The following is a 26,572-nucleotide window of genomic DNA, read 5'->3' as shown; positions in this document are numbered from 1 at the left end:
TCTTTCCTCTCTCTCTCTCTCTCTCTCTCTCTCTCTCTCTCTCTCTCTCTCTCTCTCTCTCTCTCTCTCTCTCCTTCCCCCGCCGGCCCGGTGCGCGGCTCGGCGGCTACCTCCCGGGGGGCGCCCCCCACACTCTCCTCAGAGGAAGCAGCGCCACCGGGCAAGATGCTTTTCCAAGGCTTCGACCTGCTCTCGGCGCTGGCCACCGTCGTCGCCTGCCTCGTCTCGGTCACGCTCCTCCTGGCCGTCTCGCAGCAGCTGTGGCAGCTCCGCTGGGCCGCCACGCGCGACAAGAGCTGCAAGCTGCCCATCCCCAAGGGCTCCATGGGCTTCCCGCTCGTCGGAGAGACCTTCCACTGGCTCCTGCAGGTAAGCCCGCCGGCGTCGGGGGGCGGGAGAGCGGCGCAGACGCAGCCACGCTCGCCGGAGGCCTCCTAGCACCGTTCCGCCGGGCGCCCCGGCCGGCCAGCTCCTGGGGTCCTGGGCAGCTAGGACGCACCGTGTGGCTGCTGGAGACTCCCCGCCGTCGTACAAAACGTGTGGCTTGCACAGTTGCAAATCCCGCGCGCGCCGATCCCTGGCCCCTTTCCTCGAGAGCAAGTCCTGTGCGCGACAGGCGAGCTTCCCCAAGTCCCAGCCAATCCTTGAGGGGTTTGCAAAGCGAAAGGTCTCTTCCCCCCCCTCCAGCCGCGCCGCGTGGTTCTGCAGCCTCGGAAGGGGCCGGATCCGCTTAACGGTCAGGGGCCCTCCCTCGCAGCCGGGGCTCGAACTGGTGACTTCCCTCCAGCCGAGCGTGGTGCCCGGGCGCTGGGCTCGCTTCGGTCTCCTCCCCGTTTCCAGGAGGGCTCTCTTCAAAAACTTCTCCCCCCAGCCCACCGAGCGTAGGGAGCCCCGCTCAGGTCCGAAGGCAGGCGCCGGCGTGGCGGGCTGCATTGCCCCTTTAAGGCGCGGGGTCTGTCTGGGGACCCCTTCGAGCCGCCAGGTAAGGACCGGCTCCGGGGAGGACCGCAGGGAGGGGGCGGGCTGGTGGTGCTGTCAGTAGCAGCGCCTCGCTCCGACTCCGGCAGCTCCCTCTGCCTGGAATCCCGAGAGCCGCCCGGGTGATCTCGAGATTCGCTGAGCAAAGCAGCGGGGAAGCCCCCGGGTCGAGATAATCGGGAGATTAACCCGGGATTAACCTTCTTAAATGCTGAACAACCTCTCGAGGAACGCGATCACTGGGGGGGGGGGGGGTGCGCGCGCGTGGAGATTCCCGAGTTAAACCGAGAGGGCGATGCAAGGTGTGGGAGCAGAGAGAGATGGCAGACCCAGCAAAGGACAAACCCCCCCTTTCAATAGGACACCCTTGTCTCGCACCTCTCCGAAATGCACAAACTTTATTACCTGTTCTAGAACCCTTAAGCTTTGGGGACGGGCAGCCCCCCCACCGCAGCCCCTTAGGAAAGGATCTCTGGTCAGAGATGCTGCGACATGGCCATGGCTCATGTCTTGTTGGGGCGGGGAGGAGGGGGGCAAGCAGGTTGCCTTTTCCCGCGGAGGGTGCAGCTCTGGAACACCTCACGCCGCGATGGTCCTCCTTCCGCCAGCTGGAGGAAAACCCTATTCTGGGTCTTCGTCTCTAAACTCAGAAGTAACAGCATCGCAGACTTAGCAGGAGAGACCTCCGTGGATGGAGGGGGTAGAGAGGGGAGCTCCCTGCCAGCAGCGCAAGGGTTAACTGCCCTCACTCAATAGGGCTTTATTTTTAAAAGAAATTTATCAGATTTTTACAGGGGGACCGAGAAAGGGTTCTCCCTTTTCCACAAGGCTCCATCCAAACAGAGTCCAGGGCTAAAAATACAAAAAAATTTGTATAAATTGGACTCCGGCTCGAAAACTCTCGCCACATAAAGGCGGCCTTTGTACAGTGATGGAAATGTTGTACAAATAACCCTTTATTAATGCCACAAAAAGTACTTTAATTATATTTACGCAGATCAAGAAACAGGGTCACCTGAACATCTGAACTTCACAACTGTGCTTTTGTTTAAAAACACACACGCACACACGGGCGCCCCCCCCACCGCCCCCCACCTGCCCCCCAAAGGCTCCGCCACCCTCTTCGCTTAGAGACCCTGCAGCGGCTCGGGGGAGAGCCGCAGAACTGGATTTAAAGGGGCAGATGCCTTTCCACAGTTTCTCCGAAATTTTATAGGGCACGTAAACCCCCTAAAAAACCTGATGCTGGTATTGGAGGTGGGGGAGGTAGCAGAGGTGTGTGTAGGATGTGTGAGGGGTGGGGAGAAGGCAGGGGAGGGGTGCTCAGGTCGCCTTTCCTTGCTGTCACGCCCCCTCCCCTGCTAAGGACCGGACCGGCATGTGGGAAAGTTATTAAAAGCCCCAAACTCTGTCCAACGACTTAGTCGAGGATAATTGCAGTGCGTTAAGGCAGTCGGTCCACACCCCACCCCCGCCCCGAAAAACGCACATGACTGAAGAAGCTTTATGGGGCTGGAAGCAAAGGGGAGAGGGGCGTTTGTGGAGTGGGGTGAGCCGGCTCACTTATCCTTGTTAATTTGGGATAGGGGTGTGCGTAAAAGCTGGGGGAATTAAGTCAGCTCAGACGCGCTCCGTGCGTTCATTCCACCAGCTGCCTGAATGAAAGGAACCCACCAATATTTGGGGGAGCCAAAACTCCCATGCGCTGGCTCCTTCCTCTTCCAGCCCTAAGATGACAAGGCAAAGGAGAGGGCAGGATCCCCGGTTTCCACTGGCCATTAGCCAGACCCTCGAGTAGCCACAACAGTGAGAACCCTCCCAAGCTGTGTGTGAGACCTGCACCTTGCATCTGACCCACATAAAATCACCTCCACTGCACACTTTGAAGCACATGATTCCTCCCAAAGAATCCTGGACACTCTAGTTTGCTAAGGGTGCTGGGAAGGTCCACTGGGTGCACTTCACCTCACATGTAACTGCCTCGTGATTGAAGGGCCTTTGTCGAGGTTCATGGTGAACCCCAAGTCCTCTTTTCAAGGCTTACGAGGTCGGAATGTACACCTGAGCATGTGCAGGGAGCCAGCGAGCAATTGCAATGACCATCCCTCATAGCTTTGGTTGGGACAGGTCTTCCCGGTCAGGCGAGAGCCCCAGCATTAAACACAGCTCATTAGCGCTAATTATCAAGCCGTTGCATCATTTGTGTTCCTTGCAACCATCTGGATAATGTTGAGACAGCCTTGTGCCCATAGAATGGATGAGGAATGGTGGTCTGTCAGTTGCAGCCCTTGGTGGGCTCAGGGCTGCCCCGTCCCTGTGGGCCTTTCCTCATGCTCAAGTTACAAGAAAGGAGAATCCAACGATTCTCCTTCCTTGGAGACTTTCAAGCAGAGGTTGGGAGGCCACCTATATTGGATGCTTGAGCTGAGATTCCTGCATTGCAGGGGGTTGGGCTGGATGAGCCTCGGGGTCCCTTCCAACTCTGCCATCCTATGCTTCCAGAGAACTGGTAGATGAGAGATGACGTTGCAGTATCCCCCCTCCCCCATTCCATCTGCTGGTGCCCCAACATCTTTGGAAGGGGTGTACGTGTTCATTTGTGACACGTAACTTGGCTTACTTCCTGAAGCCATCTGCTCAGGCTTCCATCTGCAGAAGCTCTGCTATGCCCGCAGGACCCAGAAGATGCTTGTGGGCTTGACCAAGGATGAGGGCAGGTGAGCTGAGGAAGAGCTGAACTTGGATCTCCTCTGCCCAAGTTCACTGAGCTACAGGGGAGGAGGGGAGCCTCACCAGGGGTTGTGGCCCCAGCCCCTGCCCCCCTCCCCTGCTCTGCAATCTGGGCTCTGCAGGATACATTTCAGCAGGGCTGCAGTTCACACTTTCTTCCCTAGACCAGGGCCACCGTTTCCCCCCCATTTCCCAAGCATCGCCCACTGATAATATTTCCAATGCTCCACCTGTCATTCATTTAGAAATGTTCCGGTTTGGGAATCTGTGAATGGAGGATTCCTTTTCACAGCCTCACACTCTCTGTTCCCCTCTAATGTCAACCCTTAGCATGTACATTGCCAGCCAGTTTTTAAAAGACCCTCCACCCCCACCCACTGGTGTGGGGTAGAGATGCAAACAGGTGACCTTGCAGGTGCAGCTTAGGTGAGGCTCAGTGTCACCCCTCAGCACCTCCAGGCACTAGGGCGGAGAGAGACCCTTGCCTGAAATCCCAGAGAGCTGTTGCCAGTCAGTGTAGGCAATAGTGAGCTAGATGGACTAGGTATACGGCACCTTCTTTTTCCTTTCCCCCAAAGTTTAGCCATTTTAAAAGACATGACACTAAAGAAAAAAGGGCTGCGGAGGGAAAAAGAAAACAAGGCAGCCCAGAATTCTTAATGCTATAATATTCTTATATTCCTGCTTCTTAGCCCCCTGCTCAGGAAGAAGGCTGGGGTATTAACCTTTGTGATCGGAAGAGCCTCTCCCCAATTTTGATTATACCCTGCACGTAAATGCTCCTTGAAATTACGGACCCACTCAGGGAAGGTGGTTGAAGGAGGGTGCTATGGGTTGAATGCCCCCACCCCATGCTTAAACTCCCAAAGGAAGTCAAAGGTCATGATCTGAGCCAGCCAGAAAGCCACACTGCACCAGAGCCTTTCTCCCCAATTCTCTCTGTGTTGTAATGCAACAAAGAAAAGGCACTCTGCATATGTTCAAAGATGCTTTATAATCCCAGATATTGTGAGTCTGGGCTTTGGGGAGCTGTGGCTTAGGCAGGCTCACTGTGTGCTCATAGAGCTGAGATGAGTGGGGAGGCAGAGTGCTTTTCAAATATCTGGGGATGGCGGTGATAAACTGGATGTCTCTGGTGTCAAGAGGGACCTCAGAACTGGAAGCGGGTTTCTCCCAACTTAGGAGGGTTTTCCCTGTTGCCTCTTTCAGGGCTCCTACTTCCAGTCGTCGCGGAGGGAGAAATATGGGAACGTCTTCAAGACCCACTTGCTGGGCCGCCCCCTGGTCCGGGTGACGGGCGCCGAGAACGTCCGCAAGATCCTGATGGGCGAGCACAGCCTGGTCAGCACCGAGTGGCCCCGCAGCACGCGGATGTTGCTGGGGCCCAACACTGTCGCCAACTCCATCGGTGACATCCACCGGCACAAGAGGAAGGTAAGGGTGGCGGCAGCAGCCTGTCTTGAAGGAGAATGTGTATGCGAGAGGGAATTGTAGACCTGGAAGGGATCACCCAGGTTCATCCAACTCCCTGCAACGCAACTAAATCATCTAGGCGTAGGGCCTTCTTGGTGGTGGCACCCACCCTGTGGAACACCCTCCAATCGAGGAGATGAGGAACTATACAACCTTTAGAAGACACCTGAAAGCAGCCCCGCATAGGGAAACTTTTAATGTGCAATGTTGTGCTTTGTTTTTATAGATGTTGGAAGTTGCCCAGAGGGGCTGGGGCAACCCATTCAGAAGGGTGGGGTACAAATAATAAAATTATTTTTGTTATCAGTGCTTTTTTGACGTTGTTACAGTTAAGTGCAGCACTTTTTAACAACGACGAAAAGAGGTGCTGGTGCTGCGTGCCCTTGAATATCCCCTAAAAAAAGCACTTATTATTATTATTATTATTATTATTATTATTATTATTATCCCTTAACGCAGTGGGTCTCAAAGGGTGTGGCAGGAAAGGATGCCAAGTGTGGCAGGAAGATTCAAGGGCAATCAAAGAAACAGTGAAACATTCCAGTGTAGCATTGTGAAGTATAGTATCAAAATAAAGTATTTTTATTTGCAGAGTTTTCAAAACCAAGCACTGGTTATTGTTTCTCTCCTCCCCGCAATGTATTTCTTATCAATAATAATAACAAAAAATGGTGTGGCACGAGCAAATTTTTATTCCGAAAATGTGGCTCAGAGAACATTTTTTTTGAGAATCCCTGCCTTAGAAGACGGAGATTCCAGCTAGAACGTTGGGATGCAGCCAGAGAGATCACTTCCAATCTAAGGTGCGCCGTGACCAGGATAAAATAAGGATGGGCTTATTTCTGGAGCAAGTTCAAATCTTAGCTCTGCTACAAAACTGAACCCTCCCCGCCCCCCCAGCCTTACCTGCTAAGAGTTGTAAAGGGAGCCTTTTCCAAGGCAACCAGTAAGTTAAGTTAGCTGCGTTGGCCAATTACAAAAAAAATATATTCCAAAATGCATCTTTTGTTAGGCTGACCAAAAATATCGTAACACCGCATGTGAGGTTTGGAGTTGTCCTGAACTCTCCTCCTGTCAGGCTGGATGGGAAGCAGAGCCAGCGAAGGAGGCGGCAAAACGGGGGGCTGGCACGGAAGAGGTGCCCAAAATTCATTTCGCAGCCCCCCGTAGCCCCGTTTCCCATCTGGCCTGAGAAGAGCTGGGAGGACATTTGGGTTGGCTGAACGAAGAGGTCGCCCCAGTCTGGATTTTGGAAGAAGCAGGGAGTGTTGTCTTGACCCACCACTTTGGAGCGTCTGTGCATGTGCAGAGTGCGCCCGCCTCTCCGTGCGGCTAGAGGCCGGGATCCTCCTCAGGCACCTGAGCCCCCCCCCCCCCTTGGGGAAGGCTGAGTTCAGGGGGTGTCTGCATCCCAGGAGAAGGGGGGCATTTGGATCTCTCGTGGTGAGGCTGATCTGTTGATGTGGGGGTGTGGGTTGCCCCCCACTCAATACTAACTGTGGCAGCGAGCTCTGTCGGTGGTGGGGCCCCTTTTGCGTGGCCATTTCGGGGAGTGGGGGGGGTCTGTTCCATCCGACGTCATCTTCTAACGTGCCCCCCTCCCCAAAGCTTTGCGGGCTGCGGCTTCTGCCCCCTCCCCTTCGCCCGCCCCACGTGGGTTTCCTCTTTCTCTTCCAACCCCCCCCCCCCGCCCGGTGTCTCAACATTAGACGCGGCGGCCTTTGAGGAATTTAAAGGGGCGATGGGACTTCGCCGCCGCCGCTTAGCCACGCGTTGCGGACAAACGCCCCGCACCCTGACGTCGGTTGGCTCCGCTGACTTGACACGGGAGTGGGCGGGGGGGGGGTCAGGCAGCGCATTCACACGTAGCGCCCCCTCCCCCCACGCGCACGGAGAGCCTTTTCCTCTCCCCCTCCCGCCGGTCGCCGTCGAGTCGCTTTGCGCGCGGCCACCGTCCCTTAAGCCACCTTGTGAGGCTTTACTCGCGAGCAAGCAATACGCGCAGGTTCGCGGCAAGCTTCTTCCGCAGCAAAGGGTTGCGAGGTCGCCTGCCCGTCGGGGGACTTCAGTCGCGCTTCTCGCCTTCCAAGGGGTCGTTTCGGGGACCCTCGCGGACCCTCCCCATGCTGTATGACAAAATCCCGTGATCCGCGCGCCCCGCCGGAAAAGCTAGTTTGAAGCGGGTATTCGTGCGCAGGGGGCCCTGAGCACGTGCAGAGCGCTTTCCCCAGGAAAGGCTGGCTCGCAGGGAAGCGGACCGTGTTTTTGAGACGGGCAGCCGGGCGGGCGTTCCCAGGCAGGGCTGCCTGAGCCCCGGATCCTCTTGCTGGCCGTCGGGGGGGCTTTTGCCACCGGGGCTCTGCAAGGGTGGGGGGTGGGCTTTGTCGATCTCCGGCCCGGGGGCTCCGTCGAGGCGCAGGCGCCCCCGGCCCGCCGACCCCCGCGGCGAGGCTGTCTGGGCTGCCGTCGGGGGAGCCGTCCGCGGGCTTAATGGCTTTCGGGTGTCCTCCTGCTGAACGGCGGGCGGCGGCGGCGGCGGCTCCGCCCCTGGCTGCCTCCCTCCGTCGGCGAGGCCGGGAATCTCCCCGGCTCCGGCCGCCCCTTCCAGGCGGCACGTGGGGAAGTTGAACTGTAGTAACCTAGAAGGCGCGGCGGCGCGGCGGCGGCTCCAGCCTTAAAAGGGCGATGCCCCAGGCGGGACCACCGCGCCGCTCGACGGCTCCCCGCAGCTAGAAGGGCACCCTCGGACCTGGGACCTGTAGACGCGCAGGCTTCTCCGACGGGATGCCCTCTGCCCGTTTCACACTTAGCGGCTGAAGGGCACCAGGTTGGCAGAAGCGGGTTTCAAGGGGTTCACAGGCATTTTTTTTTTTGGGGGGGGTCGCCCGGCCCAGTGAGGTTTATTGATTGCATTTATATCTCGCTATTTTCCCCCAAGGAGCTAAGGGTTTGTTCATGGTCCCCCCTGCCCCATTTAAGCCCCAGAGGCAGCAACTGGCCCAGCGTCACTCACTGAGCCTTGTGGCAGTGGCAGGATTTGAACCCTGGTCTCCCAGGTCCTAGTCCTTATTTAATCCCCACAACATCCCTGTAAGGTAGGACGGAGAGTCGGCAATTGGCCCAAGGTCATCCAGTGAGCTTTGTGGCCAAGGGAGGGGGGATTGGAGCTCTGGCCTCCCAGGCCCTAGCACAGCACTGTAACCACTATGTGACGCTGCCTCTTCCTTGGGGTGTCCCAGTAGCTCACGGGAGAGTGATTCAGAAATGCCAGTCGTTCAGAGATGACCATGCCTTTCTGAATGGCTTGGGGTCATGTATAGTTAAACTGCGGAACTCCCTCCTTCAGGAGGCTGTCAAAAAAGAGAGAGGATTGGACAAATTGATGGAGAGGCAGTCAGAGACATTTGGAGGCAGCGATGACTCTGAATCGCAGTTGCTGGAAACCAGAGGTGGGTTGTTCTTGCCTTTGAATTCTGATTGCAGGTTTTCCACGGGTGTCTGGTTGGCCTCTGTGAGAACAGAACACTGAGCCACCACACACTTCTTACATTCTTATGAAACGGTGTCAATAATAATATTAATAGTAATAATACCCCGGGACGCGGGTGGTGGTACCACTCGGGCAGTCAGGTAAACGGTGTTTCTGTGCGCTGCTCTGGTTTGCCAGAAGCGCCTTAGTCCTGCTGGCCACATGACCCGGAAGCTGTACGCTAGCTCCCTCGGCCAGTAAAGCGAAATGAGCGCCGCAACCCCAGAGTTGGTCACGACTGGACCTAATGGTCAGGGGTCCCTTTAATAATACCCCACCCATCTGGCTGGGTTGGTGGGTCGTGACGGAGAGATGGCCTTGCCATAACAGGAGGGTGTCTTTGAGTGCCCTTTGGGTTTAATTTGGTTTTTAAGGACAGCCTTGCTCAGGTCTGCTTTCTGCTCTCCTCCTCGCCCCAGGCTCCCATCTCTCTTGAAACACCACAACAGACCCTGCTTAGCTGTACTAATGTGCTGGAACAGTGGGGCAAATTGCCTCTGGGTGCCTCCCACCCCCAGCTTGCCCCCCTCCTCTGAATGGGCCCCTGTCTCCGAAATGCTGTGATGCCGATGGCCTCTGCCTTTGCTGCTTCGGAGAGAGGCTGACTTGTTAGGGAAGGAGGTCTGAGAACAGGGTGTGCCCCTCTGCCAGTGGCAGGAAGGGAGAGCCCTTCAATTTCAGCCCCCTCCAGTTTCCTATTCAGGACTCCTGCGCAAGGCAGGACAGACCGGAAATGGCTTTCAGGTACATCTAAATATTTTTCTGCTTTGCCTCTGGAACAGAGAGAGGCTCCTCCCCACTCTCGCCCCCTCTGCACCAACAACACGCATTTCCCAAATCTCAGTAGGTGGAGGACGTCATGGGGGCAGGTTGAACTGGGAGCCCCCTCCACATCCTTCGTCTTCATGGAGGGCGGGTGGTTCTCATAGTTCCTGTGAAATTACTTGGACAGTTTTTTGTCTCAGAGGTTGTGCTCAGCTGTGGGTTTTGTAACCTGCACCTCTGGGCATGTGCAGAATGTTCAGGTTTTGTGGCCAAGACCCCGTGCAGGTGAGGCTTCCATGGAAGAAGGCACCTTCTCCAGGTATTAGTAATAATAATAATAATAATAATAATAATAATAATAATAATAAGTTTTATTTATACCCCGCCCTCCCTGGCCAGAGCCAGGCTCAGGGCGGCTAATACCAGTAAAATTACAGTAAAAACATAATAGGGAAAAAACCCCAATTTAAAATACAGGTTAAAATGCAATTTAAAATGCAGCCTCATTTTATAAGTAGCCCATAGATCAAAACCACAAGGGGAGGGAAACATAAGGGTCAGACTGAGTCCAAACCAAAGGCCAGGTGGAACAGCTCCATCTTGCAGGCCCTGCAGGGCCCTGGTCACTTGTGGCGGAGAGTTCCACCAAGTTGGGGCCAGTACTGAAAAGGCCCTGGCCCTGTTGTTGTTGAGTCATTTAGTCGTGTCCGACTCTTTGTGACCCCCTGAACCAGAGCACGCCAGGCCCTCCTGTCTTCCACTGCCTCCCGCAGTTTGGTCAACTCATGCTGGTAGCTTCGAGAATACTGTCCAACCATCTCGTCCTTTGTCGTCCCCTTCTCCTTGTGCCCTCCATCTTTCCCAACATCAGGGTCTTCTCCAGGGAGTCTTCTCTTCTCATGAGGTGGCCAAAGTACTGGAGCCTCAGCTTCACAATCTGTCCTTCCAGTGAGCACTCAGGGTTGATTTCCTTCAGTATGGAGAGGTTGGATCTTCTTGCAGTCCATGGGACTCTCAAGAGTCTCCTCCAGCACCAGAATTCAAAAGCATCAATTCTTCAGTGATCAGCTTTCTTTATGGTCCAGCTCTCACTTCACTATGGTCCAGCCCTGGCCCTAGTTGAGACTAATCTAATCACCTTGTGACCTGGGACCTCCAAAGTGTTGTCATTTGTGGAAGAGCCTGCTGGATGAGGCCAATGGCCCACTAGGTCCAGCATCCTATTCTTAAAGGGGCCAACCAGAGCCACCCTGGCTAGGAGCCATTTATACCGTATCCTCTTCCAGGAATTTGCCTAATCCTCTTTTAAAGTCAGTGCCCATTAACTCCTTCCTGTGGGAGGGAGTTCCGCAGATTATGCAGAAGCACTTTTCTCTGCCCTAAATCTTCTTTGCTGCAGAAAAGGGGGAAATAAATGGCAGAAGGATGCAGCCCATCAGGGGGCTCAGCCAAAAGGTTCTTTCTGCAATGCCTCTTTCCGGAGATTGCTTCTGTGTGATTTCAGGAGAGGGGTCCTTTCGGCCAGAGGCAGCCTTGGTGCCAGGGGCCTAACCCTCCAGCTGGAACCATTTCCTTTAGAGGAGAGAATGGGTTCTGCCTCTCCGGGGCTGCCCTTTAATTATGGCATTTCCAGATTGCCAGGGTCAGGTGAGCCTCATGTTTCCAGGTGTCAGGGGGTCCTTCCTCCACGCACTGGTGCTCCTGCTACGCCTGCCTGCCTGGCCTTTGAAGGATGTGCTCCCTGCTATGCAGGAGCCCCCCCTGCCCTCCTCAAGCATCTCCTTCCCTGCCCCAGGGCTGATCAGGCTGGTGACTGAAGGGAAGCTCTCTCCCCTCCCTGCACATTCCAAAGGCCAAGCAGGCGATGGCCCCGATCCTGCAGGAGTCCCTCTGAAATAAGGGGTGGAGAGCTCAGTGTGCACATCCTTCCCTGCTCCGTGTAGTTTCTTGACCAGAATACTGTATGCAAAGTAAGGGGTTTTTAGGCAAAAGCGATGCATTGCAGTAATTTATTTGCTTTATAGGATTTTGTAGAGTTGGGGGTGTCATCTAGTCCTGCCCCCTGCACTGCAGCCTTAGTTGTTTTCTTTTTGCACAGAGCGTTGTCTGCTCAGGCTGCACCCTTCTATTCTCAGTCCTCTGCATTCCTCCTCACAACAACCCTGTGAGGTAGGCTAGGCTGAGAGAGCATGGCTGGCCCAAAGTCACCCATTGAGCTTGCTGGCTGACTGGGGATTTGAACTCGGATCACCACAGCTGTAGTCCAAGACTCTTAACTGTGATGCCACACTGACTTTCTACTCTCGGCTCTTTTCCAGGGGCCAAATGTGCCCACCCAAACCTCTCTGTCTGCACTCTCTTTTTTTATATATATATATAAATTTTTATTAGTTTTTTTTTAAATACCATTTTCAACATTAATTAAACATACTTTTACACCTTATTCATTTTTTTAAATTTCCATCAGTCCTGTCTGAAAATTTTCCAATCTAATCTCTTAGTATGCATTTCTTATTTTCCCTATTGCATTTCAAACTCATAACCAATATCTCTATCTTTTTCTACTTTGTAACACTTCATATATTTCTCCTTACAAAACTTATTGTAGTCCTACTAGCATAATTTGTTGATTACAGTTGCTCTTCAAACAATTCATATACTTCTTCCAATTTTCTGTCAGTCTCTGGTCCCGCAGATTTCAAATCCTTCCTGTCATGTTGTCCAATTCTGCATAGTCCATTAATTTTGTCTGCTGTTCTTCTTTCGTTAGAATTTCTTCTTGCTTCCATTTCTGGGCTCTCTCTGTCTGGACTCTCACCCCCCATGGTCTCATCCAGCCCTTTTGACTGGCTGGGATGAGCCCTTGAACCCTAGTGATGCCTTGCACACTCGCCTTCCTTGGAGGTTTGTAAGCACAGCCGTGATGTCCCACCTGTCATGTGTGATTTAGCTGAGATTCCTGCATTGCAGGGGTTGGACTGGATGACCCCTGAGGTCCCCTCCAACTCTCCAATTCTATGACAAGGCAGGGAGGAGGGTGAGCACAGAAAAGTCTGCCTGGCTGGAATGTGGGTACCCTGTGGGTGGGTGCTAAGGCAACAACAAACACTTGTCTCTCCACCCCTCTTGCTTTTGCTCCTTGCATTCCGAACCATCCACTTTGAGCATGCGGCCCTTGAAAAGTTGTTCAGGAGGGCACATGGCCCCTCAGGCTGTGTTTGCTCCCCCTCCCCTGCACCTGGAGTTTGCCAATGTTCTCCGAAGTGCAGAACCCCTCCTCTGTGCAAAGCCTTCTGCTGGCCTTAAGAGCATCTAATGCTCTGGCCCCACCCATTTAGCTGTGAATCCTGCATGTCAGGGGGTAGGACTAGATGGCCTTTGGCGGTCCCAGCTCCACAATTCCATGATTTGGGCATCCCATTCAAGGCCGGGGCTAAAACTGCGCTCCTGTGCATGGCTTTGGAAAGAAAGAAAACCCAGCGATTCCGCCTCTCTTGCCTGACTCGCAGGGTGCCAAGCGGCAGCTGAAAAAGCTGTTTTTGGAGAGTGTTTTTTTCCCCTCCTCCTCCTCTCTCCTCTCTCCCCACTCGCCGCCCCGTCTCCTGGGCCAAGTGCAAGGCCAGGGAGCCCTCTCTTTGTTTTCTGTTCCGCTGGAGCTGGCAGACTCCCGAGACATGCTCTCCTGCTTGCGATCGCGGCCCCAGCAGCCAAAAATACCGGCATGTAAGATTTGCAAGGCCACTGAACCATCAATTCGGGTATCCTGTCTTGAACAGTGGCCAGGGCTGGAGGCCTCAGCGCAAGCGCTGTGTGGATGCGGCTTTGGAGCTGGCCTGTGTGTGAGGAGGAGGAGAAAGCGCTTTCAGAGTCTGGGTTCCTCGCTGCTACGGGGGGGGGGGGGAGCCTGAATCTGCCCTCTCTGATCGAAGCACATTGTTTGGGGGCTTAAGTTTTGGGCACTTGTCCTGCCTGTACCTTCGGACATATCCAAAAGCTTAGCACAGTCCCTCTTTCCTTGTAAATTTACTGCAGAGGGTTGCCCAATTGGAGTGCCTGGGAACTCTCCAAGCAGGTCCCGGGAATTGTGCTCCTTTGATTTGTTTTACCCGTTTTAATGGAGGAGCAGATTTGGGCATGCCAGGCTGTGCACCCCTGGACCTGGTCTCTCCATGGGAAAAAACAAATATGGGTGCTGTTATTGTTATTCCTTCCATTTCCATACTGCTTCATATTTTTAAGGAAACAGATCACAAAGCGAGCTACAAGCCGCATCAAAATATCAAATAAATCATTCCAAAATAATAATAAAAATTGCAGAAGAAGAATCAAACGCAAAATATTCATTCAAAGCAGTATAAAATAACAGGAAACCAAAGTGTTATCTTAAATATGTTTTTTTAAAAGCCAAGGTCAAGTATAGAATATACATTTAATGTAGCAAGAGTGATGATCTTTTTATCTTCAACATTTTGAAATAAAACATTCCTAAAGGTGGTGAAATGTAGAAGACACATTTAAAACAGCATGATGAGAATAAAAGGCCAGGGTTTGCGCACTGAAACTTCCACGCTCATAAAGTAGAAATGATGGGGCTGATTTCTGCTGCTGCTCCTAGAAAGTAGGAGGGAATTGAATCAAAGGCCCTGGGGTTTATTTTATCTTTTGCCATGTAGACATCTTTTCCCTCTGAGGAACTCAAGATGGTGTAGGCATGGAGCCAGTATGGTGTAGTGGTTAAGAGCGGTAGTCTCGTAATCTGGGGAACCGGGTTCGTGTCTCCGCTCCTCCACCTGCAGCTGCTGGGTGACCTTGGGCCAGTCACACTTCTGTGAAGTCTCTCAGCCCCACTCACCTCACAGAGTGTTAGTTGTGGGGGAGGAAGGGAAAGGAGATTGTGAGCCGCTTTGAGACTCCTTAAGGGGAGTGAAAGGCGGGATATCAAATCCAAACTCCTCCTCTTCTTCTTCTTCTTCTTCTTCTTCTTCTTCTTCTTCTTCTTCTTCTTCTTCTTCTTCTCCCCATCCCCATAACAACCCTGTGAGGCAGATTAGACTGAGAGGCTGCGGCTGGCCAAAGGTCACCCACTGAGCTTCATAGCCAAGAGGGGATTCGAACCCAGGTCTCTCCTACGTCCTAGTACAACACATGAACCACTACAGCGCACTGGCACTCTTTACTTTGAGAATTGGTGCAGCATCGCCTGGAGTTGAATCTAGAACTGAGCCTTCAGGTCTGAGATGGTGCCCAGGCCGTGTGAGTCCTCCTGTGTGGCTTTTCCACCAGGGCGTCACTGGTGTGCAACTGAACTGTGGTGCATTATGTGCCGCGTGGCTCAGATGTGCACAGAAAGCAATAAGCCAGCCCACACAAGAAGGCCACTGTGGAGACTGGGGCCTCATCATCCTCTTAATTCTCCAATTTGTCAACATATTTTTGGAAACCTGGTCTGCAAAACAGTAGCCTGGCACCACCATATTGGTATCAGTGAGATCAGTGCTGTGATCTCCTGAGCTGTGGACAGGAAGCATGTGCAAATAAGTCTCAGATGCGCATTAGTCTTTTGTGCTGCAGCAGTACATCCCTGGCTCAATTTCAGTGTGTTGTCCATTGTGGGCTCTGAGGATCCTGGAAGCATATCCAGGCACCCTTGGGGCTCCCTTGGGACCTGTAAGCTCTACCCACTAGTGCTCGCAGCCCTGCTGCTGTTCATCCCTTGGATCTCACATCCCAGGATGAAAGAGAGGCGAGTCAAGAGCGCTTGGCCTTGCCATGGGCAGCTGATTTCCTCTTGGCTCCCCCGAAACCTGGATTCACCTCTTCAGCATGCAAACAACTTGGAGGTTGAAGCGAGTTCAGTTGTTGTCAGAGGGCAGCTGATCACGTAAACAGGCCTGGTGTTGACTTTTGTTTGATGTTTCCACTTAAGAAAGCTTCCCTCTGCTGCAATTGTATAGAAGGGGGCTGAATATTTGCAGGAAGATTGTATCTGGCAACTGCAGCCGGGGATTTGTGTGGTGCCAGTCTCGATCTGAAATTTACTCTCCACCCAAAGGTCACCCAGAGGTCTCCCCTTTCTCCACCCCCCCCTGCCACCCCGACCCAGAAAAAAAACAGCCAAACAAGAGGGAGGCTCTGAGGTTCCCAGCAAAGACTCTTGTGTCGCACATACCTGGAGCGCACTGTACATCCTGCCGCCGAGACACCGGTGCAAGAATGTTCTGCCTAAGGAAAACCATAAAGCTTGAAATATCCTGTTTTCATTCCACTCGGTGGCTCGGTTGGACGTTCAGAGTCGAGATCATTCAGCTCCTCTTTGGAGCAAGCGGCTTTTGGTGTTGGCAGCCGCAAGGGGCCTCAGGAGACTGGCAAAGGCGTCTCTGCTCTTTAAAGGGCTGCCCCCTTTAGCATTGAACATCACTGCCCCGCAAAAAGCATATTAGGGCATCAAAAGAGGATTGGACCAATTCATGGAGTTTGAATCCTGTTTGCATCTGGTTGGCTGCTGTGACAACAGGATGCTGGACTTGGTCCTTGGGCCTGATCCTGCAGGGCTACTCCATTGTTCCAGCCTCCAGAATGTTCCAGTCTGGACGGCTTCACACCGATGCTACCAGGAAAGGGTTTTGGGTTACAGATCTAAGCTCACTTCCCAGGGTGCAAAATACAATTGAGTTCAAAGGGATCAATGTCTGATTAAACATACTTAGCAGGATTGCACAATTAATTTATCTTCCACGCCCCCCCTTTATTGTTGGCCTTCTCCCTTTCCAGTGTGGGGGGGATTTGGGGCACAGACCTATCGCACAAATTTGCATCAGATTTGGGGATGCTGGTGTCGACCCATAGATGTCTCTGGACAAAGGAAGGTGGTAGGTGCCTTGCGGGAAACATGCACTTTGCAAGGTACCCTGTAAACATCCTTTTCTAATCTTTGTTTTTAAAAAAGTTTTGATAAAGGGAGTGGCAGGAGCTCCACAGCACAGCAGAAAAAAATATGAAAACAATTAAGACCCAGGATTTGTCCTCCCCCCCACAAAGACCACCACTCAAATTACAACCCTCCACCAAAAAAATTGCCAATACAAATGACCACAACTTTGAATAAATGTTATATGTTTCCTAGGTTTAGTGCATTGAGTTCCTCCTCCTGCATTGCAGGCGGCGGACTGGATGACCCCGAGAATTGCTTCCATCTCTACAATTCCATGATTTTATGATGCTTGCCATACTTATGAAATGAATTCTGAAAACATGTGGATCTATTCCAAAGGGTTTTGAACACACACCCATAAAAAAAAAAGCATCTTAGCTGTCAGATGATTAAAATTATGCATTACAATAAGCCGCACCCTTTGCATAGCTGGATGTGTGAGTGCAAGGATTGGGCTGCAGGGCTGAGAGAAAACATTTTGTCACCCCCAAGCGCCTCCCCAGTATCATCCCAGAGGCATCTTTGGGATGAGAATTTCAGAAAGCGGGTGGCTGTTTATGAGGAAGGGCCACACCACAGCATCTTTTCCTTCTGTGCTGCTCTGGGATCATGTGGTCTAGCTGCTTAGGCAGTAAAATGTATTGGGGAAACCATTACGTCCTGCCTCTCAAAGGATCACCTCCATAAGTTGGCCCTGCTGCCCTGGCTGACGTGTAAAAGACGTTGTCGGGAGCGTCCAAGGGGACTGAAACTCCTCCAATGTCAAGAGACCTTTGTCTAACGCCACTCCAGAAAACTCGGATAGAGTGTCTCCAGCGGGCGTATAAAAATATCACCGTCTCTGTGCAATTTCTGCACTCGGAGACATAATAATTAACAACCGATTCCACAACTTCAAAAGCTCCCGGATTTCAGACATTCCTGCCGAGTGGCTCCAGGGTTGGTTTGGTTATAGAGTTCAGCGCAGCGTTCCATGTGAAATGGATCCCAGCCCTACCACAACGTGTGTGATGTTACTTAGCTTCCCCTGAGCGAGTCTGGGGCAAGACCACCTCTGTCGCCGTCTCCCAGGTAGCAGGGAAATGTGGGGAGGGAATGAAGCACAGTCTCACAAGGTCATGGGGGGCAAGGTGGGGTGGGTGGGTGGCAGAGGAGAACCTCTGGGTGGATTTAAGTGACCAGCTTCCCTGCCAAGTCGATGCGTGTCTAATTATTGGTTGCAAGGCTCAGGGCGGATAAAGTCATTTATTGTGCAGGGCATAGTTAATCTGTGGAACTCACCCGTGCAGGAGACAGTGACGGCCACTGACTTTGTTGGCTTCAAAAGAGGATTAGACAAATTTATGGAGGAGAAGAGGACTCTTGATGGGCTCCTAGCTTGGCCTCCACAACTGGAGGCAGAGGTGCTTCTGAATCCCAGGTCTGGAAACCACTGGATGGGAGAGTGTCGCTCTTGTGCTCAAATCTTGCTTGCTGGTTTTCTGCAGGCATCTGGCTGGCCCCTGTGAGTGCAGGATGCTGGCCTAGATGGGCCACTGGCCTGATCCTGCAATCTCTTCTTAGGTTCTTCTTAGCATTTGCAGAAGACTCCCTTTTGATTGTGGAGAGACCCAGCCAATGATCACCTTTGTGGCCACTTTGCATGATAGATTAAAGACTCGATTGCTACATGGTGCATACAATCCGGATCCTTGATTATTTTTGCTGAAGAAAGGCTCCATTTTTTTGAACACCGCCCCCCCCCGACCACTTAGCAATAGCGCCGTTCCCCCTCTGCCAATATCTGTCTTCAGGTGTCACTGGGTGGCCTTGCAGAAGCAGAGGGCACGGTTTGGACATGTCTCCCTGTTCTTTCATCTCCGCTCCACCGGTCAGGTCTCTGCCTCTGCGATTCCCAGGACACCTGTGCAGTCTAGAAGGCAGCGGATGGCCTGTTGGGGTGGGGGTGCAGTGGGGGGGGGAATAGGAAGAGCTATTCTGCAATTGCTCACTAGAGGGCGCAGGGGTATTAATCTACGCAGGTAAGAGGAGAATGCAAAGAGCCTGTTGGGATTTCCACAGTGGGATGGTTTTTCAGAGCGCTGCAAGGGGGTTGGAGGCAGACAGAGGGAGAGGGGGGACTCTGGCACTGCTGCCATTTTTACCCCGATCTGCTGAGAGGGGAAGGACCCTGTTAGGGGACAGGCTCAGTAGTCAGCATGTGCCTGGAAAGCAGGATACCGCAGGTACAATCCCTGCCTGCCTCTCCACATAGGTCTGGGAGACCCTCCCTGCCCGAAATCCCAGTCAGAGCCAGTGATCCTGAGCAGGTGGACCCAATGGTCTGACTCTGTATGCAGTGCAGCCCAGACCTCTCGTGGGGTTCCATTTCCCTGCTGAGCTACCCAGAGGACTTCTGCCATTAGGTGGTATATAAATATTGGAAGTAAAAAAAAAGAGGAAGCAGAAATGTGGCTGGCCACCTGCACCTCTTCGCCTTCCCTCTTGGCAGGCTTCCTTTCCTACAGGGAGACCATAAGAGGCTGCTGGATCAGGCCCACCTAGGCCACCATCTGTTCCTGTCCTCTCTCCACAGCCAAAGGCAGCGATGTTTCTGAAAAGCTGTTGCTGGAAAGCTCAGCAGGAGGAGAGAGGGCTCCTGAGCTCTGATCCTGCTGGTGGGACATTCTGTGTCCCTTTTGGAGAAGGTCAAACTCTGGCCTCAGATCCCAGAACAGACTCCATTTCACTGTTTGTTCATTTCTAATGCAGGGGAGCTTATGCCTCCCACCAGGACTTGGGTATTATAGACCCCTAAGTGAGGACAGAATTTGACGTCCCCCCAAATATTTATGTTCACATTCACAATATGTGAATTCACAAATTCACAATACCTCAGGTTACAGATGCTTCAGGTTGCGTTTTTTTGGGTTATGGACCACCGAAATCTGGAAGTACCAGAATGGGTTACTTCTGGGTTTCAACGGCCGCGCATGTGCAGAAGTGCTAAATTGCGCTTTGCACATGCACAGAAGCACTGAATGGCAACCTGCGTGTGCACAGATGCGCCGCTGCAGGTTGCGAATGTGCATCCCGCATGGATCACGTTTGCAACCCGAGCGTCCACTGTAATTCCTTTTGGTACAGTTGCTTTCTTAAGGATCTTCGCAGTAGGGACCTGTATAAATATATTATTATTTACTGCCCCCTGGGCTTGGCGTCCCCAGACTGCCCTAAATCTGGTGTTGCGCCCATCCCACCTAGGAATGCGTAGCGAGTCAGGCTTAGCCCTCCTTATGAAGCAGGCACTGTTGGCGCTGAGGCAAAGGCCATTAAAAAACGGGGGCTGTTATTTGACTAAACAAAACCAGAAGAGAAGGCGCCCCGTGCCGTGGCAGGGCAGAGCTGCGTCCAAGAAACAGTTCCTTTTCCTGGGCAGATCCCAGTGGCTGAACAGATCTGTGTGCCTGGCTCGGGGAGGGAGTTCTCTCTCCTGCACAGCTTGCAAAGCGATGCTCTTGGAGCAAGGATCTCTCCAGCCCTGCAAGCAGAGAGGTCCTTGCTTTCTCTGCCTTCCCAAATCTCCAACCCCCCACCTCGCAAGTCCTCCTTGACATGAGCCAGATTCCTGGAGACGGCTGCATCGCACAGGACCGCCTGAGCTTTACCTTGGCGCGTGCTCCCCGCTGCTACTGAAGCTGGGGGGCCCAGATCACGGCGGTGGCGGCAGCAGCGTCGCACATGTCAGTTAATAAAAAGTAAGCAAACATTCTCCTTCCGCCCAGGATTCAGGGCGGAGGGAGGGCGAGAGAGGCAATGCGGGGCAGAACATAAATATCAGGACTGGAGAGGCTGCCGGCTGCAAGAGAGAGGCCATGGGAGCCTTGAAGGAGATCAGAAGAGCCTGCAGGATCAGGCCAATGGCCCTTAAGGTCCATAAATAGCAACACCCTAGGGGTCCCTAAGGAAGTCAGATTAGCCTCAACCAGAGCCAGGGCCTTCTCAACACTGGTCCCTGCCTGGTGGAACGCTCTGCCACAAGAGACCAGGGCCCTGCAGGATCTGATTTCTTTCCACAGGGCCTGTAAGAGAGAGTTGCTCCGCCTGGCCTTTGGCTTGGAATCCACTTGATCCTCTCCCCCACCCCCCTTTTTCCTTTCTCTTTCTGTGATGGAACTCCTATTTGGGGACTTCCCTGGCTTTTTTCTGGCCCATGTAGGACCAGTCTGGATAGTTGGTCTTGGTGAAGATTTGATGTTTTCATCCCCAAAAAGTTTCTGATTTGAGTTTCTACTGAAATGAGGCTGCATTTTAATGTTGTACTGAATCTTGTTTTTAAGTTGTATTTCAAACAATTTTTTTATACCTGGTGTTAGCCGCCCTGAGCCCGGTCTTGGCTGGGGAGGGCGGGGTATAAATAAAAGAATCATCATCATCATCATCGAGTCCAGCATCCTGTTGTCACAAAGTCCAACCAGATGACCCAAGCGGAAACCCACAAGCAGGATCCACGCACAAGAGGAACACACTCGCCTCCTGTGGCTTCCAGCGACTGGTCTTCAGAAGCATTGCTGTGGAGACAGAGCATAACTATCACACCCAGGAGCCACTGATGGCCTCCATGAGCTTATCGAATCCTCCTTTAAAGCCATCTTTAGAAGGAGATGTCTGTCGATGGCTCCTAGCCAAGATGGCTGCTCTCTGCCCTCCACAGTTGGAGGCAGCAAGGCTTCTGAATACCATTTGCTGGATCCATGCGAGGAGAGAATCCTGCTTTTGGGCTCATGTTCTGCTCCCTGGTTTCCCACTGGCATTTAGTTGGCCACTCTGAGAACAGGATACTGGGCTCCATGGGCCTTGGGCTGATCCAGTAGATGCTCTTTTGATGTTCTCATGCAAGTTCCATCGTTTGTTCTGTGTGAAGTAGTATCTTATCCATCCTTTCTTGGTGTTCAGATATCTGGGTCATGAATGCCATTCCCCCCACTCCTTGCCAATGAAACCCTCGGCCAGGGGTGGCCAGGCTGGTCCAAGACATTTCGCTGTGCCAGGGCTCTGGTATTCAGAAGCATTATTGCTGCTGCCAACTGTGAAGGCAGAACATCGCCATTGTGGCTAGTGACTATCCATAAACCTCTCCTCCATGAATTTCTCTAATTCTTTTTCAAAGGCATCCTGTGGGAGAGAGTTCCATAGATTAACTTGGCACTGAGTGAAGAAGGACTTTCTTTTGTCCCTCCTATATCTGTCAACTTCATTGGCCGTCCTACGAGAGAGGGAGAAAGCATTTTCTCTCTGTCCACATTTCCCATGCTGCGCATAATTTTGTGAACTTCTCCAGCGTTGCCTCTGACTTGCCTTTGCCCAAACCCTGCAACCTTCCTTTGCAGGGGAGCTGTGTAACTGGGCCAGTGATTCCTGCCTGTGCCCAATGGCAGCCAAGGAGCAATGTCTGTTCCACTGTCAAACTATCAGAAAGTTTCCCCTGGTGTTTTCCTGATATACCTGTCCCTTCCATTTCAGGTCTTCTCCAAAATCTTCAGCCACGAAGCCCTGGAGAGCTACCTGCCCAAGATCCAGCTGGTGATCCAGGACACCTTGAGGGCATGGAGCAGCAACCCGGATCCCATCAACGTCTACTATGAAGCCCAGCAGCTCACCTTCCGCATGGCCATCAGGGTCTTGCTGGGCTTCCGGATCCCGGACGAAGACCTCAGCCAGCTCTTTGAGGTCTACCAGCAGTTCATGGAGAACGTCTTCTCCCTGCCTGTGGACCTGCCTTTTAGCGGCTACCGGAAGGTAAGAGATGTCTTGGTCAGGAGAAGTGGCTTGGAAGAAGAACACCATGGCCTACAGAAGGCACTGGGTTCGATCCTTGGGATAAAAGTGACCAGCTAAGCAGGCGATGGGAAGGGGAGCTGTCTCTGTGCCCAAGACCCCGGAGAGCTGTCACCAGGCAGAGTAGACAGCATGGGAATATACTGACCTCACTATTAGGTGGTGTTCAGAGCATCTTGGAGAATGTCCAAATGGCTCTGATTTTGGAGGGTCGGCTGGGCTGTTTGCTCTCCCTCTACCTGCAGGTGTTGAGTGCTTCACCTGCTGGTGCTGTGATTCCTGCATTGCAGGGGGCTGGAGCAGATGATTTTGGGGTTGCTATCAGGGCCGTCTTAAGCATATCTGGCGCCGTGGTGCAGAGATCCCTCTGGCGCCCCCCCCACAACTCCAAAACAAGGGAGAGGGTGGTGGAAAATGTCCTCTGCCTCTCCCACTGCCCCGGTCCCTGGTGTGGTGGCAGCAATCAAGCAGGAAAACATGCTGGCGGCCTTGCTGTTTGGCATTGGGGCGCCCAAGAAGGCATCCTGGGAGGCTGCTCACCGCCTTTCGCCAGAAAGCAGGAGGAGGACAACGACCAGGAGCAGATGCAGAGACTTGGGAGGGGAGCTGCGCTCAGCTTCCATCCTAAGCCCCTGCGGGGGTCGCTCTCCTCCTGAGAAGGCTTGGGAGGGAAGCTGCATGCCCACCAGCCATATAGTTAGCGGGGCGCAGCTGGCGGGCGTGCAGGGAAAGGGGAGGCCACTGGCAAAGCCGCACAGCTCCCCTACTCACTAGGGCGCCTCTGAGAGGCCGGCGCCCTGGCGCAACGCACCACTAACACCAATGGGAAAGACGGCTCTGGTTGCTATTCTTCTGTGATGCTCCAGGAGAGACTGGAGTTGAGAGTGAGAAGAGTGCAGGACGAGGGCTTTGCTGTGTGGCAGCTGCTCTTCCTGGGTTCCAACCTCCTCCTTTTTCCTCCAGGGAATCCGTGCTCGAGAGCTGTTGCAGAAGAGCTTGGAGAAAGCTATCCGGGAAAAGCTGCAGAACACGCAGGGCAAGGACTACTCCGACGCCCTGGACCTCCTGATCGAAAGCGGCAAGGAACACGGCAAGGAGCTCACCATGCAGGAACTGAAGGTGGGTCGAGACCGGGTGGCCGGGAAGAGGCAGCCGAGGTGGCTGCAAGGAGCCCTTGGCTCTTGTTCTTGCGCAGGATAAACACAACCTCTCTTGCAATGAAACAACATGGTCTGGCGGGAAGCGCTGTAGTTCAGTGGCAGAGCATCAACTCTGCATTCAGGTTCAGTCCTCAAAAGTAACTCTAGGTAGGTTGGGAGAGAACCTTGCCTTGAACCCTGGAGAGCTTCTGCCGGTCAGTGTAGACAATATTGAGGTAGATGGGATGCAATGGTCTGACTCTGCATAAAGCAGCTGCCTATGTTGCTCTAATAATAATAATAAATTTTATTTATACCCCGCCCTCCCCAGCCAAGACCGGGCTCAGGGTGGCTAACACCAAAAATAAGAACAATTGATTGAAATACAACTTAAACACAAGATTAAAATGCAACATTAAAATGCAGCCTTATTTCAGTAGGAACTCAAACCAAGAACTTTTTGGGGGGTGAAAACGTCAAATCTTCACCAAGGCCAACTATCCAGACTAGTCCTACGAGGGCCAGAAAAAAGCCAGGGAAGTCCCCAAATAGGAGTTCCATCACAGAAGGAGAAAGGAAAAAGGAAAGAGGGGAAGGGGATCAAGTTGATTCCAAGCCAAAGGCCAGGCGGAACAACTCTGTCTTACAGGCCCTGCGGAAAGAAATCAGATCCTGCAGGGCCCTGGTCTCATGAGACAGAGCGTTCCACCAAGTTGGGGCCAGTGTTGAAAAGGCCCTGCCTCTGGTTGAGGCTAATCTGACTTCGTTAGGGCCCGGGACCTCTAGGGTGTTGCTATTTATGGACCTTAAGGTCTTCCGTGGGGCATATCAGGAGAGGTGGTCCCGTAGGTACGAGGGTCCTCTGCCTTCCCATAGCAACATGACCAACCTTCTCCAGACTGGGGACCTCTTGGTCATTTGGATGTTAACTCACAACAGCCCCCAGTCAACACCAGCCATGCTCTCATCTGAAGAACCTGGAGGGCAGCAGGCTGGACTTCCCTCTCCTATACTACCACCGTGAGAAGTGGTTTCTTTAGGAGAGGAAGCCCTGTGCCTTGTCTGGCTTTGTGCATCAGTTCAGCTCTTGATATGCCCTGGTGTCTGTCGCTGCCATTGCTGCTTCTCACCTCCAGGGGGGGCTGGGGAGGTTGGGGGTCACAGGCCCTGAGTGGGTGAGTGGGGTGGAGCTCATCTCAGCCCTACTCAGTTCCGGGGCTTTTGATGCTGGTGGTCTCATGGCTACTCTGCTGAACAGCATCAGTCACAATGACTCAAGTGCTTTTAATTGTTTTTATTTAGGTGATTGTTTCTGGCTTCTTTTTATCATATTGTTTTGTTTCTGATGTGTTTCCTGCTCCGGGTTCCTTTGGGAGGGAGGGCAAGTAATAAATTCAGTCAGTCAATCAATCAATCAATCAATCAATCAATCAATCAAAATGTGTAAAATCTGTTGGAAGTTGAAGGGAAGTAAAGGATCCATTTATTAAAAAAAATGTATACACTGCTTGGCTGTAAAAAGAAAGAAAGAAAGAAACCCACCTTAAAGCAGTTTACAAAGAGAGCAAAATCAGTAAAAACAACTATTGAAACATTCAACTAAAAACATGCGCCCACATTTTACATGTCTGGGGAGCCTTGTCTAAGCAGGCAGCAGAAAGAGTACATGAATTGCCTGCTTGTTCTCAATAGGCAGGGAGTTCCAGGGTTTAGGTGCTGCCACACTGCAAGACTGAGTGCTTCCCAAATGTGGGTCGGGTATTATGTGGGGCCTTCAAGAGTGCCAGTTTCACAGGCTAAAGTGGTCCAGTGGGTAAGGCAAACTTTGATAAGGGGATTAAAAAGTCCTCCAGCCCCTCAGAGAGCAAGCAAGATGCTTCCCTGGTCCAAAAGCATTCCTATAATGCAGGGGTGCCAGAATGCCAGAATGGGGATTTGAACCCATGACTCCATGGGTCTGACCACACCGTGCTGGTTCTCTCTCTCTCACTCATAACACACCTCTCTCTTTGCCTTTCAGGACGGCACCCTCGAGCTGATCTTTGCCGCCTACGCCACTACGGCCAGCGCCAGCACCTCCCTGATCATGCAGCTCCTGAAGCACCCCAGGGTGCTGGAGAAGCTCCGGGAGGAGCTGAGGAGCAAAGGCATCCTCCACAACGGCTGCCTCTGCGAGGGCTCCCTCCAGCTCGACACCATCAGCAGCCTCCTCTACCTGGACTGCGTCATCAAGGAGGTCCTGCGGCTCTTCACCCCCATCTCCGGAGGGTACCGGACGGTGCTGCAGACCTTTGAGCTGGACGTGAGTACAGAGACCTGCCTTAGAACCCTCTAGCATCTCTGGCTTGCTGCATGAGGAAGGGGGCCTGGCAGGAGATCTGCTGCACGTGGCGTGTGCCTGCATTGATTTGCTTCCCTTGCTGCTTTTCCATAAAGGTTTCCCTAGGCGACACGCCTACCGAAATGGAAATTCACCAAATGCACAGCAGCTTAAGTGTGGTAGCCAGTGTGGTGTAGTGGTTAAGAGTGATACACTCGTAATCTGGGGAACCGGGTTCGATTCCCTGCTCCTCCACCTGCAGCTGCTGGGTGACCTTGGGCCAGTCCCACTTCTCTGAGGTCTCTCAGCCCCACTCACCTCACAGAGTGTTTGTTGTGGGGGAGGAAGGGAAAGGAGAATGTTAGCCGCTTGGAGACTCCTTAAAGGGAGTGAAAGGCGGGACATCAAATCCAAACTCCTCCTCTTCTTCTTCTTCTTCTTCTTCTTCTTCTTCTTCTTCTTCTTCTTCTTCTTCTTCTTCTTCTTCTTGGGATCCCTATAAAGTGATCTGGCTCCCAGCCACGATGGCTGAGCTCTGCCTCTGTCATCAGAGGCAGCGATGCTTCTGAATAATAATAATAATAATAATAATAATAATAATAATAATAATTTTTATTTATACCCCGCCCTCCGCAGCCAAGACCAGCTCAGGGCAGCTAACACCAGGTATAAAACAATCGATTAAAATACAACTTAAAGACAAGATTAAAATACAATATTAAAATGTCCATTGCTGAAGACCACAGGCAGGGAGAAGGCTCATGGGCTCAGATCCTGCTTGCAGGTTTCTCATAAGGGGCATCTGGTCTATCTTAAATATGTCATTTAATTGGTTAAACTGTAACCAGTCTGTTAATAAGTCTCTTATCTCATCATTGTATTTTGATATT

The 26,572-nt window shown here is 52.5% G+C and overlaps 1 protein-coding gene across 1 annotated transcript in view; it reads left to right on the top strand.

Annotated features, from left to right (window-relative positions):
- The first annotated feature begins 49 nt into the window (after positions 1–49).
- Positions 50–26,572, top strand: part of CYP26B1 (cytochrome P450 family 26 subfamily B member 1) — a 31,685-nt gene continuing 5,162 nt past the window's right edge. The window contains exons 1-5 of the mRNA XM_083757147.1: positions 50–369; positions 4,918–5,142; positions 21,909–22,184; positions 23,187–23,342; positions 25,383–25,664. Coding sequence (XP_083613273.1) covers positions 166–369; positions 4,918–5,142; positions 21,909–22,184; positions 23,187–23,342; positions 25,383–25,664 — 1,143 coding nt within the window. The 5' untranslated portion in view covers positions 50–165. The remainder of the gene's footprint in view (positions 370–4,917; positions 5,143–21,908; positions 22,185–23,186; positions 23,343–25,382; positions 25,665–26,572) is intronic.

This window comes from Podarcis gaigeae (genome assembly GCF_964106915.1).
Source record: "Podarcis gaigeae genome assembly, chromosome: 9".
Lineage (NCBI taxonomy): Eukaryota > Metazoa > Chordata > Lepidosauria > Squamata > Lacertidae > Podarcis > Podarcis gaigeae.
Note: the sequence above shows the minus strand (reverse complement) of the source record. Positions and strands in the feature narration are given on the sequence as shown.